The sequence below is a fragment of the Phaenicophaeus curvirostris genome, chromosome 1, assembly GCF_032191515.1.
Source record: "Phaenicophaeus curvirostris isolate KB17595 chromosome 1, BPBGC_Pcur_1.0, whole genome shotgun sequence".
In the NCBI taxonomy this organism is placed as follows: domain Eukaryota; kingdom Metazoa; phylum Chordata; class Aves; order Cuculiformes; family Cuculidae; genus Phaenicophaeus; species Phaenicophaeus curvirostris.
Window position 1 is genome coordinate 50,440,972 of NC_091392.1, and position 15,858 is coordinate 50,456,829.

The 15,858-nt window shown below is 39.8% G+C and overlaps 1 protein-coding gene across 4 annotated transcripts in view; it reads left to right on the top strand.

Annotated features, from left to right (window-relative positions):
- NAV3 (neuron navigator 3) overlaps positions 1-15,858 on the top strand; it is a 563,826-nt gene that overhangs the window by 134,361 nt on the left and 413,607 nt on the right. For all 4 annotated transcript variants that reach the window (XM_069858034.1, XM_069858023.1, XM_069858043.1 and 1 more), the window contains exon 2: positions 3,543-3,939. In XM_069858034.1, the coding sequence (XP_069714135.1) occupies positions 3,868-3,939 (72 nt within the window). In that variant the 5' untranslated portion in view covers positions 3,543-3,867. The remainder of the gene's footprint in view (positions 1-3,542; positions 3,940-15,858) is intronic.

The following is a 15,858-nucleotide window of genomic DNA, read 5'->3' on the forward strand; positions in this document are numbered from 1 at the left end:
TACACAAATAAAAAAAAATGGAAAAGCACAAATTACAAGAGTTTCATACCTGCACCTGCCTCAAGCTCACTGCAAAATCTCTTTAATGTTGTGGAAAAAGTTGAGAATGTCCACATGGGCAGCACAATAAGATTCTGGAAGCGTGTAGTCTGTTTGGGCTCTAATGTACCCGTCATCCTTGATGACAAAAACTGTGACAGAGCAGAGTCTTGGTGTGCAAAATCCTCACTAGGCATCAGAATACACTTTATGAAGTCATGGAGTTTGGATACATCAGGAGGATGCTGACAATGGGAGGAAACTTGGGCAAAAAAACTATTATCTGGATTGTTCCCAAGGTTGTAGAGCAACTTCTTTGTAGAAACAATTAAAACTGGCCAAGACACAGTAACTGCTTACAACTTCCCTTTCCCCGTCCTTGTTCCCAACCAGATTGACTTGCAACCTCCAGACTCTCAAAATACGTTTGTGTTTACTTCCACCAAATCTTTAATGAATATGCCACTTAAGAGCAAAATAATAAGAAGAAGAATGACAAGAGCAACAATATATTAAGGAGGCCTTCAGAGAGGTTGAGGATGCCGATGCTTCCTGAAAATCCTGCCAGTGTAAACTTTTCAAGAACTATTTGTATTGATAATAAGGATAGTACAGAAAGGATAGCTCTGGTTGATCCTCAGAATGTAATCTGGGGTTGTTCCCCACTAGTCTGTGAGTAGCTCATAGTGAGGTAACACAAAAAGTTCTTTGAAGGCACATATTGCCTGAACTAAGTCCACCTGAATTTAGGCAAGTAATAGGGGTACCTAGACCAGAAGCCTAATCACTCTGAACACCTTCCATGGAATGTCTCTAGAGGTGGAAGTCACTAACCTCCAGTCAGAAATACATCTTAAAATATTTTTGTCTTTGTGGTGTTTAATGAGAAATGCTCCCAGGAATGCTCCTAGTTTGGGTAGCTCGCTCACTTCCTTTAGGCCTGCCTGTGTTTGCAGTGCTAAATGCCGAAGCTGCCAGGCTATTTTATTATGAGTATCTGTAAATGATTAGAGATTATTATTGAATGATTGTTATGTGTCTGTTAAGAGAATAAAATTGTAGAAGTCTCTAATTCATCTTGCTTTTTACATTTCTAGATGGCTAGTAAAATCTGTGTTATTTCGTGTGTGATCATTAGGGTTTCTGGAATTCTCTGTGATTGTGTATATGTTAAATATCATTGTAAAATGGTGAATAATAAATCAGGTTCCACTGTAAAAAAAAAAAAAAAAAGGATAAAACTGCAAGCCAAAAGCATTTAATTGTAGCTGTTTATGTTGAAAGGCTGAAGACCGTGTAGTAATGTGCTGAATGGAATGAGCAAGAATTGCCACCCTGTGCTTTGCATGTTAGAAGTAATGAGGGCAGTCCAAATAAAATTATTTACATTCTGTCCAACTTTGGCTTGAAAACACTATACAGTTCCACAAAATAGCTTAATTGCCTAGTATATCATTATATGCCAGGCATGGGGAGTAATACAATTTACATATCTGACCATGAAATGAACCAGAGAAACTGCTGGGTTTTAGCAGTTTGGTTTTGACTTATCTTACTGAGTTTTAGAATCGTTACAAGTGTAAATCCACGTGTTGATTGCTGCAGTGGTACCTCATGTTTCATTGTCCTGTATCCTGGCATTAGGGACTTGTGTATCCCCAAAACTGTGTTAAATGGGAGGAATCACGGGTTGTGCCTGTGAGGTGCTGGGTGGGGATGGGAACAGTCTGTGCTTGATGTACAATTATTTACATCCTGATGATTTCACAAGGCAAATGAATCTTCTGTTTGCTTCCAGTTATTTTTTGGAATGGACTTGTCCTTATTGCATGATTAGTCCTTTTTTTGATATCATGTTCAAATGTATATTAAGATAAATACAGAAAAGAAAAAGGTGCCTCATGTCGCAGCTTGAGAATAACCACAATTTTATTCCTTGCTGGTCTGAAACAGAAATTATATCTCATAGGGTAACAAGTTGTCAGTATTTCTTTGTATCAATACTAAGACCTTGATTTTGTCTAACTATTGATTTTATCCCACTCCTGTGGAATCACCCAACAGGTGGCAGCAGCTTAAGGCTTTTTCCTGTCTATACCTGCATCACAAAAAGAAAGCTTGCTATTTTAGTGGTGGGACTAGGTGTCCTCAAGTGGTGTTTGTTTATTTTAATTCAATGTTATTAAAAAAATGGAGAACTCTCCATGAAGCATAACATGTTTTCCCTTTAACTGCTGCGTGAAAAAATGCAGATGTGAGAATACTCAGAGAAATCAACAGCTAAGCAAAAACCTAAGTAGTAGGAGTTGTTTGACATGGTGTGTGGGCCTAGTGACGTCTTCTATGAAAAAGTGTAAGTGTCTTCTGCTGCAAATACAGAAGGTTAGTTCAGATCATCCTAGAAACCGTCAGACTTGACGCTCAGCTCACAGTTTTTGTTTCTGAACCACAGACGTAGACACCTAGGAGGAAAAATATCCCAACTCATAGATGCCTAAATATGGTTTTCTTTCTTTGGAAGCAGACTTCAGCAATCAGGTTTACAATTTTTGGCTTAATAACCCTTGCACCTTGAGTCTGATTAAAGACAGTTTAAGCTGATAGTGAGATTAGTAATAATTTCCCTGACTTTTGGATTTATTTATTTTGTCAAGAGAAAATAACCTTTTCAATGTCATTTTGTTAGAGACAGACTGCATGACCTACCATGTACATTCAGTGCACTATCTAGACATATTTCTTATTCCATATGCATTACTGGAGGCATACAGCGAACATTATGCATTTAAAATGAATTGAAATGGCATTCAAATTATTTTTATGGAGGCTTCATCTACTCAGTTAATTCAGTTTGAACACAAGTGGTTTTCAATGGCACTGAAGGCATGAATATCCTACAATTTACTGGGAACAATGACAGAAGAGACACTGGCTCTTTTTCTTGCTGTTAGAACTTCAACTGTGTGGCAAACACATCTTTGTGTGTAGGTTTTTTGTTTTGTTTTGTTTCCCCCTGCCATTCCTGCCATTTGTAGCCTTCAAGAGAACTTCTTTTGAGAGTTGTTCTTTTTTTTAAGTTGTCATATTGACTAGTACTTAGTATTATCACTGCACTGAAGTATATGATGATAATGAAAATTTATCATCTGTGCTGCTTTTAGTCAAATAGTCTTTGCTCTTCTCTTTCCTTGGACTTTTCCTTGATGGCTGTAGCTGGAATCCAGTAGCTGTTCTCAATCAATACTCTGTATGCTCATTGCTGTTTAGAGTGGGTGGGGGGACTAGTGGGATAATGCATAGGTTCATCCTGCAAAGTATTAAATCACAAAACAGTATTAATTTTAAAAAAGAAATTAACGCACACAGAACACACCCCCACAAAACACCAAGACAAATAAATAAACAAAAAACCCACACACACCTGAGGAACTGATAATCAGTTACAAAGAGTGACAGCAAATTACAAACCAATCTTGATTTTTTTTTTTTTTTCCCCCTAACAGATTCATAGTCAGGATGTAATCTTCTGCAAAATGGAAACCTGTGAAGAAAGATACAGATAGCAGTTGGAGTTTAAAGCAGTGGATGAGTACTACTCTTCTTAAGCATCAGCTTTTTAAAACGCTATGGTGATTTGGAAAGTCCCAAGAGTGAACTGCGAAGTTTTCCTCAGCTTGGTTTCTTTGTCATTTCTCCAAGTCATTGACGTTCAGAGATGGTGTGTGATGGAAAAAAACACCATGTCTGTGTGTTTGTAGCCCCTCTTTTTTGGATTAGCTTGCTGTATTGCTGAGCTGATTTCGTTTTGAAAGGCAAGGAGTGAATGTGATGGATTTATCTTCAGAGATGAGCAAACATGGAAGGAATCCAGTAAGTCATAAACTAGAAGATCAAAAGAAGGTAAGATTATTACTTAATTATATTTGAACCACTTGCAAACTTTTTGATGATTTTTAGTAAACTGGAAATTAATATGCTTTTGAGATTAAAGTAGTCTTCTGTGCTCACATACTATTACAGTACAGTGATGTACTGTTATGGGACTCAATTTATTCATGATCTAGTAGTTTTATTTCTAATACTGCTTGACTGTACAGTGATTTTGTGTCAAAAGCTCCCTGAATTTGTCTAGCAAATGGTTTGGCAAAACCTTTGCTCACTACCAATGCTGAGTTCATGTCAGAGAACTACGGATTTGAAGTAAATATCTGACATTAACCTGTTTTGAGATTTTCATCCTTTACAATTGATATGTAGATTGAACCTTCTTATTGCATCCTTCCAGTAGTTCTGTATCATTTGTTTCTCTGCTAATTTGTTGTTTTTCAAGTTTCACCCATCAGTACCCAAGGCATTTTAAGCATATAAATTCATGGTTCCACAATATGGAAAATCCCCAGTTCTGCAACAGACTGTCTCAAAAGGCTCACCTTCCCAGTTCATCTGCTTTACTCACTCATGCTATGGTCTGGACATTTTTTGATGCTTATTTCATAAACTTGAATTCGATGTTTTTAACATTTTGAAGTCTTCTATTTTACCTATGCTTTATTGTTCTTACAGATTTTTCTGAAAAAAGTTGGGGGTTTTATTGTGCAGTTTTTTAAAAAATGGAAACTGTAATATGTTTTGTTAGATTAGGAAGAATTCATCAAACTCAAGTTCAGTAAAAATGTTTTGAAAAACCCTATAAAGCCTTCTTTATCACATTCATTCATCTGCTTTGTTACTTACCTCTCTCAAACTTTTCTTATCATACATGGTGAGATCTGCACATAAATATAATCTCCACCAGAGATGCCTTACAGGCTTTGTGTATTTTTCAGAACATGCAGCTCTTTGGTGGAAAAAAGACTTATTCAACCCCCAGGTGGTTCTGAGATTACTGTAAAGATGTTTCGTTGTCTTAGATCTACTTCTTATTAATCTATCAGCAGTTTTTTTGCACTGATGATGCCTTTCCAAAATCAAGTTGGCCATAAACACCCTCTCTGTGTGCCTGTGTATGATAAAAGCTCAGGGAATTATGTATTCATCTAGGCTCTATGCACTGCTGTCTCACTTACCTGAGTATATCTGATCTGGCTCTGGTGTAGGCATCAGTCACTTTTCTGCTGAACCAGGCAGGATATGTGACATAGAATTAACATCAGATTAATGCACTTTATGCTAGCTGAGAGTGGTAGGGTTGAGATGTTGTCTTCCTGGCATGCTGGGCTCTAAAGTAAAGTCTGCATCAAATGACAGCCAGCAGAGAGAGTGCAGTCTGGTTTCTAGCGTTTTGTGGCTGTGATGCTCTTCATTCTAGGTCTTAAAGTGAGATTTACTGGCCCCTTTGAATTACTGGGTAGGTTAATTACTGTGGCTGTTAACATCCAAATCATGTATTAGAGTGCAAGTGTGCTTATTATAAAAAGTGCTGTTAGGCTGATTTGTTTGGGTTTTTTCAAATTTGGTTGTGAAAGCTGCTGGCTAATGTTTTAAATAATTTTGATCTTGTTTGGGGAAAATACAAATTGGGGAAATTTATGGACAACATAAATAAAACAGTTTTAAGACCTAGATAATCAAATACTTGGATTTAGTGCTTCTGTGATTTTATATGTGTTCATCTAAGTTATTTGGTTACAGCCAATAGCTCTTTAAAGTGCAGAGAGCTGCAGTAAATATAGCATGATAACACATACGATGAAATTACTGGGAAAATATATTCAGCCTTTGAGTGGGCTTTTTTGTAATGGATAAGACACAGAGGTAACATGATGGAATATAACTGGTGTAGAGCATGGGACTTTATCAAACTCATAATTTGCACCCTTCTGTGGCACAAAAGAAAAGCTGAGAAATGTTAGCATTAATCTTACCATCTGCTGAACTGTTTCTGAACCATTGTTATCTGATCTGGAATTGAGTGTGCTTGAGTTCCCTCTTCCCCCACTCCCCTCTTATTTCAAAAGGATTTTTTTCCCCTTCATGTCTAATACCTGCAGATTCAGTTCTAGAGACTGACTCTTCAGATTGCTTAGGAGGAGAAAGTTTATTTCAAAGAGGGTCTGTTGTACCTCAAGGTCAAATGTTTTCTTTGAGCCAGCCTGGGGATGTTTTACCCAGCTGTAGAGCTGTGCAATGACCAACAAAAGCTCTGCAGCTGCTAAAAGTCTGTGCCCCTGTGGTGTCATTGATGCTGAAGAAGTCAATGTGATGATAATAAACAGAAGTCTGGTTAATTTTCATTTCATTCAGGAATTCTTACTAGTAATTTAATATTACTGACGTGCTAGTATTGAGTTAATTATAGGAGGTTAATAATTGAAAAAAAATGCTTTACAAGTGACATGGAAACACAAGTAGAAATAGTAATTTGATTATCTCTCTGTGCTGCATTGGATGTAAACTAAATTTCAAAATATGATAGGCAGAAATGAGTGAAATAGGAGTGGATTGCATTAGGAAATATTGGCTGCGTTACTGGCTGATATGAATGCCTGAGTGGTGTTCTACCTGGATCAGACCAGGCAGAAGTCAAGCTAATTCTCTTGAGTAGCTGATGTTCTTGACAAAAATAGTGTTCTGGGAGGATTCAATTGTTGTGTTTCTTTGGAAGGTATTGCCACTGGACTGCTTTCTGCATAGGGGAAAAAAAATCAAATGGAGAAAAAGCTCCATGTTAATTAAGGATATAAAAGTTTTTAGGTGGCGTTAAGAATTTGGACTGTGCATTGGCATTTAGCTTTTCTAATAATTTCATAGGGTACTATATGCTGTATACATAATTTCCTATATTTGGATTTGGACCTGGACAACTATACAGAATTTTCAGTTTTTGTAGCATATGAACCGTCTCGCCTATAGAATTCTCAGATGTGCTCCTCATCTCAAAAAACCATGAAATGCCATCACCTGCATTTTAAATAGGTGCGTGTTTGTTTTATGGCTGCACAACTATCAAGCTCCTTAGGTTTTGTGTATATGCAATGACAGTTTTATTGATTTATGCCAGCTGTCAGCTTACTTTGTGGGATCAGCAGGTGTCTCTGACTGGGATGATATTAGGTGTTTGACCCTCATACATACAAAATGAGTTTCAGGCACAAGGCCAGAGCTTTGGGTAACTGCATAGAAGCAACGGTCCAATTTCTGTGGCTGAAGTGTTGGGGAAGGAAGGGAGGTAGGCTAACAGAAGGGAGTGCAGATAGAAAAAAACATTTTAGAAATATCCTTGTAACCATTTAAGGATTTTAGAAATATCCTTGTAAGAATTGAATTTGATGTCCTACAGAAAACAGGCATACAAGTTCCCTCTAAGAATTCTTTTAGCTGAGTGCAAAACCTCAGGAAACTGTTAATGAGCTGAATGGGTAGTCTGAGATGTCCATCAACTTTATGTGCTTGAGGACTGTGTGCATCTCTATCCAAAATGTGTCCTTCCTTCCTTCAAGCTGGATTTGCCAGATGTACAGCTCTGACCGTGTAGAGGTTAAATGCTGTGCTTCTGCATGTATTTGCTATTCCCACAGTGTACTGTAATTTATTTAAAAGGTGTGATAATATAGAAGACTTTAGGACATAAATGCCAGTAAGCAGCAAATGCATGTATCACTGTTTACAGCATGGTGTGTGAGTTCATAATTTTAGCACAAGATAAATGGTAAAGAGCTCTATGAACTAGCAGATTGAATAACAGGTTCTTACAGGCAACGCTGCAAGTAGCCATTTTAAAACTCAGAAAAGACTACCTTACCTATCCCTATTTCATCATTCAGTAGGGCTCTTCTGTTTTCAAAATCAACATAAAAATTTGTAATCTGATGCCACATGCATGGTTTACACTAGTCAATTCCATTAAATACATATATAAAATTTTCCAGCTACTCCAGTCACTTAATTTTAATGCTTTCCCCCTACAAGAAAGTCCCATTGTGGCTGTTTCTTTGACAGACTATCCAGGTTACTTGGGGTATTTAAAAAACACCTGCTTGCTGCAGGCAGGCAATGCCAAGGCTTTGAATTATGCTGTAGCTGTGACCTTATTAAAGTCTGGAAACTGGGAATGGAAGTCTGAGAGTGTACTTCACTGTGGGCACATGGATGCATGTCAGAGAGCACACAGACAAATACACAGGCTGCCATTCCCTCAAGTACCATTTATATGCTTGATCCTGTGTAATCCTATAAAATTGTTTCAGAAGTATAATATACAAAATGCTTCCCAGCAAAAATAGCGCTCCATCCCTTAGAAGTCTGGCATACCTACTTTGTCTGCTAATTGATTTACTGCTTTCTGTTCCACAATGTCTAGGATGTTTCACTGAGTCCCTGTGCTGACTCACATTGAAAAATGTGCACCTAGATTTGAAATCCATCATGCAGAATACGGTAGTAATGATATTCTTGCACAATTGCTAGTTTCCAAAAGGATAACCTTTGCACCTCCACTGACACCACTGATGCGTGTTGTGGAGTTCTGAACACTGGGAATGCTTGCTATGGTTCAGAGATAGTTTTTAATCACATTTTCTTTTAAAGTCTCTTGGCCAAAGACTTTGGTCCTTTTGCTTAGAGGGGCTGATGCAAATCAGATGAAGATGAAGGAAAGGTTTTAGTATTTCACCAGCAACCTTTCAACTACATACTTTAAAGTCCAATATGAGAAAATGAAAGGATTCCAGTTGCTTTTAGAACGAATTACATTATTTCCTTCAGTCTTTATTTTTGTAGGGAGTTGAAATCAGAGTGGTTTTTAACAGACACCAAGACTCTATTACTAGTCGATAATTAAATACAATTAATAAGCAGGAATACTAAACAAGCCTTGTTGGATGTTTTGCTGATCTCCCCAGTAGCCATTTGGAGACTGGCTAACTCTCCAGGAATCAGTCAGTTTTTGCCTGGTAGGGTAAAATAGTAGTTTACTGTCAAATGCATCATGCAGGCTTGACATGCAATCTCTTAAAAATCAAATCAAGAGAGAAAGTTTAGAAGGGACAGGTGAAGTGAGAATGATTAGTATGCACATCACACATATCTTCCATCCCTGCCTACTTCATTTTAGTTGATACCGAGCACATGGAACAACATTTCCACCCAGCCAAGGAGAAGCAGCTGATGAGCTCTTCTATAAACAGCTGGGGTTAATCTCTAGATCAATGCCTCTTGTCCTTGTGGGAGACTTCAATCTTCCTGGTATCTGCTGGAAGTACAATAGAGCAGAAAGGAAGCAGTCTAGCAGGTTCCTAGACAACTTCCTTGCACAGCTGGTGAATGAACCAACAAGGGGAGGTGCCCTCCTGGACCTGCTCTTTGTGAACAGAGAAGGCCTTGTGGGGGATGTGGCAGTAGGTGGACGCCTAGGACAAAGTGATCATGAGATGATAGGGTTTTCTGTTCTAGGTGAACTGAAGAGGGTGGTTAGTAGGACAGTAGCATTAAATTTCCAGAGGGCAGACTTTGAACTCTTCAGAAGGCTGGTTGGCAAAGTCTCATGGGAGACAGTACTTAAGGGCAAGGGAGCCCATGAGGGCTGGGAGCTCTTCAAAAAGGAAATCCTAGCAGCTCAGGAGAAAGCCATCCCCGTGTTCCGTAAAAAAAGCCAGCAGGGGAAAAAACCAGCTTGGTTGAACAGAGAGATCTTGAGTGATATCAAGAAGAGGAGAAATGTTTATGGGCTCTGGAAGAGGGGACAGGCCTCTTGGGTGGACTACAGGAGGGAAGTGAGATTGTGTAGAGAGAAAATCAGAAGGGCTAAGGCTCAGCTAGAGACCAGATTGGCAAAGTCTGTGAAAGATAACAAAAAATCTTTCTATAAATATATAAATAATAAAAGGCGGACTAGGGAGACCATACAGTCCCTATTGGATGCAGAAGGAACACCAGTGACAGGGGATGAGGAAAAGGCTGAGGTACTTAATGCCTTCTTTGCCTCAGTCTTTAATCGTAAAGAAAGTCGTTCCATCTGTGTACGAACCCAGGAGCTAGAGGAGAAAAATGAGGCTCCCATGATCCAAGAGGAGGTGGTCGGAGCCTTGCTAGCCCGACTAGACACCCACAAGTCTATGGGGCCGGATGGGATCCACCCAAGGGTATTGAAGGAGCTGGCGGATGTGCTGGCCAAACCCCTTTCCATCACCTTCCAAAAGTCCTGGAAGACTGGGGAAGTTCCACTGGACTGGAGGCTGGCTGATGTTGTGCCCATCTACAAGAAGTGTCACAGGGAGGATCCAGGGAACTACAGGCCTGTCAGTCTGACCTCAGTGCCAGGGAAAGTCATGGAGCAGGTGATCTTGAGTGCTATCATGAAGCACATGCAAGAGAACCGGGTGATCAGGCGCAGTCAACATGGGTTCACAAAAGGCAGGTCTTGCCAGACTAACCTGATCGCCTTCTATGACAAAGTGACTCGGCTGCTGGATGAGGGAAAGGCTGTGGATGTGGTCTTCCTGGACTTCAGTAAAGCCTTTGACACAGTTTCTCACAGCATTCTGCTTGAGCAACTGCCAGCCTCTGGCCAGGACAGGCGCACACTCTCCTGGGTGGAAAACTGGTTGGATGGCCGGGCCCAGCTAAATGGTGTTAAATCCAGCTAGAGGCCAGTGACAATGGGGTTCCCCAGGGCTCAGTGCTGGGTCCAGCCCTGTTCAATGTCTTCATCAATGACCTGGATGAAGGCTGTATATTTGGTATTCTCGAGGTCTATTTGAGTTCTGCTTGAGTGGATTGAGAACTAGATAAGCCAAAGTTGAGCCGAAAAAAGGAATTTACTTAGATACTCATGTTAACAGTAGAAATCTTTTGATGGTGTTCAAAACTGTGAGGATACAATCAGTATGTAAAAATATATGGAGTGAGCAATTGCCTGTATTGGCAAAGATAGATACAGAATGCTTAGAGAATGTAAAATTAATCTTAAAATATAACTCAATATGCCTAGCCTTTAAGCAACTTCCTAGAGCAGTCAGATCTATTGGACTGTTTAATATTCTCCTTTGGGAAATAGTGTAAGCTGTGATACTTGGGAATTTAAAGTAATGCAAGAATAAAGCATTAGCAAATACATTGTAGTAATTTAGTCTGCCCTGGCAGATCAGGAATCTAACTTACCTAGAAGGTCTTTCCAAGCTCAAATTTAAACAAGTTTATGATTCTGTGATAGTGAAGACAAATAAACTTCTATCATTAATAGTTATCGTTTTAGTTCATGGTTAAGATTCACCAGCTACTGCCGCTTTTTGTCTTCAAATATTTAAATATTTTTTGTCACTTGAATCTGTTTCTATAAAAAATATTTGTAATCCTTTTGCATTTCTTCATTTTTCTCCTTTTCCTCTCAAACAGCTGTCTCATTTGGTCAGCTATCTCTCTGCTCTGCAGTCTCTAGGAGCTGTTTGTTTTTTCAGCCACATACTTGTTTGAATCAATTGAATTAATTGCAAAAGACTAGTCTGGACATGGATAGAATACTGAGGCACCAGGCTGGTAGTGTTTAATCAGCACCCATATGTAATTTCTTGGGATAAGCATGGGGTTTACCTGAAAAGGCTTCCACTAAACACATATTGAAATAATTAATTGCCGACTTTTGAAGCACCCGTAAAATTGCCAGAGACATGTTCTGCAAAGATAGGAATGATTTTTTTTTTCTCTATCACTTCTAACAGGCATAGAGTTAAAAATATTCTGAAAAAGCAGCTGGCTTTTTGATCCAACGGAGTTATTTGGCAAGTCATGGTAGACTGAGAGAGTCTGTCTGATTTAATGGTATTTTTAAGATTTAAGGATTTAGATTTCTCCAAATGGGGAGTATAAGTCCTCATTTTCAGTAAGGTAGGGTAAGTGGATTTAACCATTTCATATAAGAGTCATTGGTAAATGTTCATTATGCTGTTTCTGTGCCTGAAAATATAAGTTGCTATAATCAGCACTATATGTGAAACTTTAGTCTGTGCTTCTGTTTCTTTTAGTCGTAGCCTATTAATCAGAGCGAGCTCATGTCCTCTTGAACAGCCCTACCATTCGTGGAGCAGTAGCAAAGCGTTAACATATGTGGGGTATTGATAAGTACCATATATATTAGTCTCCATAGAGCTACTAGCTATCTAGGTATTTCCTAAAGTACGTTGTCCTTTTCTTCCTGGAAATTTTGTAAAGTGGACAAAAAGAAGTATTTAGTAATTTATCTGGGATTTCTGGTGCCTTGGCAATCTGGTTAGAACAATAATAGCAATAGATGACTTAAAGTCCCAGAAGAATGACCGCTGCTCAGGCACAGATCAGCTTTCTTTCATCCTTTAAATCAAAACTTAAAAGCAATAGAAAGGAAAGCTTAATAGCTCCCTAGGAAACAAAATTTCAAAGGTATGCAAGCTCTCTACCATTTTCGATTAGCTTTCTGCTTTCTCATGAGCCTCATAAATTTCTCTGTCCCATTAACTAAAAGTCTCCTTATATAAGAAAACTAAGATCCATACAGGTGTACCTGCAGTCTTTGATTAAACTGTATTTTTTTTGCTCTCTCTTTGCATAGTATAACAAAAACATGCTTTCTATCTTCCCTTTAATTTCCAGCTCAGTGCTGTCTTTTTTTATTACATCCCCTCTGGATTGCCGGCAAATTCTGCAGGATACATATAATATCTTTCTTCTTTTTCAAGGTAGTTCTTCATTGTACGTGCAGTGTTATAAATAATAGTACAAATATGGTGGACTATTTAACATGTACACAAACAAGGAATGTTCATTCTTCTTATTGTTTCCCTAACATTATAAATCTCAAAATTGCACCATACTGTTTTCATGTAGAGACATTGTATGTGTTTCAACAGTACAGAGGAACACTCAAACCAACTTAGGGCAACAATGGAGAAATATCCCTCTGAAATTAGAGATGGAATTGAAATAACTATTCCAACTGGAATTTGTCCAGTGCAGCACCTCTACAGAAGTCTTGTGAGGCACATTGAAATGTAGACATTTTATGTATTGCTCAAAAGGCCACATTTGTAGCAGGACAGTGTTGGGTAAGATAACTAAATTCATTTAGGTCTGATGCTCAGTTACATATCATGGTACAGAGTACTATGCATACAGCAAAAATATCATCCCTCACATCAAATCTTTTGAAGAGATAGTAGTAAAATGCTGGACTGGACTATTTCTCAAAAGTATACTTTATATTCCCTCTCTTATGCTTTCCTTGTCTGATGCTCAGTGGCCAAAATATTGGATGATAGAAGAGAGCAGGCATTCCTGTCTGGTATTGGTGCCAAGTTTGAAATAAGATTGACATGTAATAGCACCTCTAAATTCTGTGCATAGCACTCAGTCTGTTTGATGGAGGTTGCTATGAAAGGTAAGAAGGATTTGGGAAAGCTAGAAGGATTTGAGTTGCTGTACTAGTTACAGAAATGGTTTCTGAGACTATTAGGATCAAGAGCAATCTCCTTATTCATTAAATATATATATATATTATTTTGAACCTTGCTTATTAGATCACTATATGAACCAGTCTTAATTTCTGCAATCTGATGATGCAGAGACAATCAGCATCTTGCTTTGCAATACAGCATTGCAAGAATGTAAGCATGAGATTTCCTTTTTTTTTTTTTTACTTAAATATGTACAAATCTGAAAATAAATGCTTTAATTGACATTGGCTAAAGACAGTAACACTGCAAACAACTGTAATTCTACCCTCACTGATAATGTGATGACTCCAACATAGCATTCTGTGCCAAAAAGGAGTCTTGCTCCATGAAGAAATGCAGAGGATAGGATGATACCACTTACAGAAATAATACAAACTGTTTCAGCCACGCATGAACTTAGAGGAAGTGTTATCTTTGGACTTGTCCTTATGTGGTCACTTTTAATCTGAATAAATACCATTGCATTGATTAGAAAGAGATGTATATACTACAGCTCTTTGTATTGCTGTGAATCATTTTCCAACAGTCCTGGAAGACTGGGGAAGTTCCACTGGACTGGGGGCTGGCTGATGTTGTGCCCATCTACAAGAAGTGTCACAGGGAGGATCCAGGGAACTACAGGCCTGTCAGTCTGACCTCAGTGCCAGGGAAAGTCGTGGAGCAGGTGCTCTTGAGTGCTATCATGAAGCACATGCAAGAGAACCGGGTGATCAGGCGCAGTCAACATGGGTTCACAAAAGGCAGGTCTTGCCAGACTAACCTGATCGCCTTCTATGACAAAGTGACTCGGCTGCTGGATGAGGGAAAGGCTGTGGATGTGGTCTTCCTGGACTTCAGCAAAGCTTTTGACACAGTTTCTCGCAGCATTCTGCTTGAGAAACTGTCAGCCTCTGGGCTGGACAGGCGCACACTCTCCTGGGTGGAAAACTGGTTGGATGGCCAGGCCCAGAGAGTGGTGGGAAATGGTGTGAAATCCAGCTGGAGGCCAGTGACAAGGGGGTTCCCCAGGGCTCAGTGCTGGGTCCAGCCCTGTTCAATGTCTTCATCAATGACCTGGATGAAGGCATCGAGTGCACCCTTAGCAAGTTTGCGGATGACACTAAGCTGGGTGGAAGTGTCGATCTGCTGGAGGGTAGGAAGACTCTGCAAAGGGATCTGAACAGGCTGGACCTCTGGGCAGAGTCCAATGGCATGAGGTTTAACGAGGCCAAATGCCGAGTCCTGCACTTGGGGCACAACAACCCTATGCAGTGCTACAGACTGGGAGAAGTCTGTGTAGAAAGCTGCCTGGAGGAGAGGGACCTGGGGGCATTGGTTGACAGCCGACTGAATATGAGCCAGCAGTGTGCCCAGGTGGCCAAGAAGGCCAATGGCATCTTGGCTTGTATCAGAAACAGCGTTACCAGCAGGTCCAGGGAGGTTATCCTCCCTCTGTACTCGGCACTGGTGAGACTGTTCCTCGAATCCTGTGTTCAGTTCTGGGCCCCTCACCACAAGAAGGATGTTGAGGCTCTGGAGTGAGTCCAGAGAAGAGCAATGAACCTGGTGAAGGGGCTGGAGAACAGGCCTTATGAGGAGCGGCTGAGAGAGCTGGGGTTGTTTAGCCTGGAGAAGAGGAGGCTGAGGGGAGACCTCATTGCTCTCTATAACTACCTGAAAGGACGTTGTAGAGAGGAGGGTGCTGGCCTCTTCTCCCAAGTGACAAGGGGACAGGACAAGAGGGAATGGCCTCAAGCTTGGCCAGGGGAGATTTAGGCTGGACATTAGGAAAAAATTCTTTACAGAAAGGGTCATTGGACACTGGAACAGGCTGTCAGGGAGGTGGTTGATTCACCTTCCCTGGAGGTGTTTAAGGCACGGGTGGACGAGGTGCTAAGGGGCATGGTTTAGTGTTTGATAGGAACGGTTGGACTCAATGATCCGGTGGGTCTCTTCCAACCTGGTTATTCTATGATTCTATGATTTCAAGAAAGTCAGATATTGTCACCAGGAACGAGCCAGCTGGGCAGGAGCACAAGTTGTTCTCATTAATATGCTCATACTACTGTGTCTGTACTCCCCTATTTTATGTTTTAGTCTTAATTTGTGTGACAAATGTTGTTGTCACCCAATGACTGTTTTTAAAAATAATGGCATTAAATATTGTGTAAGCCAGGATTGTCACTATTCCTATTCAGTAGTGCATTTTCATTTGGGAGCTTAGGATCTGGATGACGTTGCTTGTTATCTCAAAAAAATAGTTGATTTTTCCCATCCTGTTTTTAGTTCTCCCTCTGAGGCAGCTCTAACTGAGCTTTCTCTCCCTCCCATTCTCCCCACCACAATCCCTCCTACACATACAAGTATATACAATTTTGTGTGTGTGTGTATATATGTATGCATGCATGTATGATCTGTG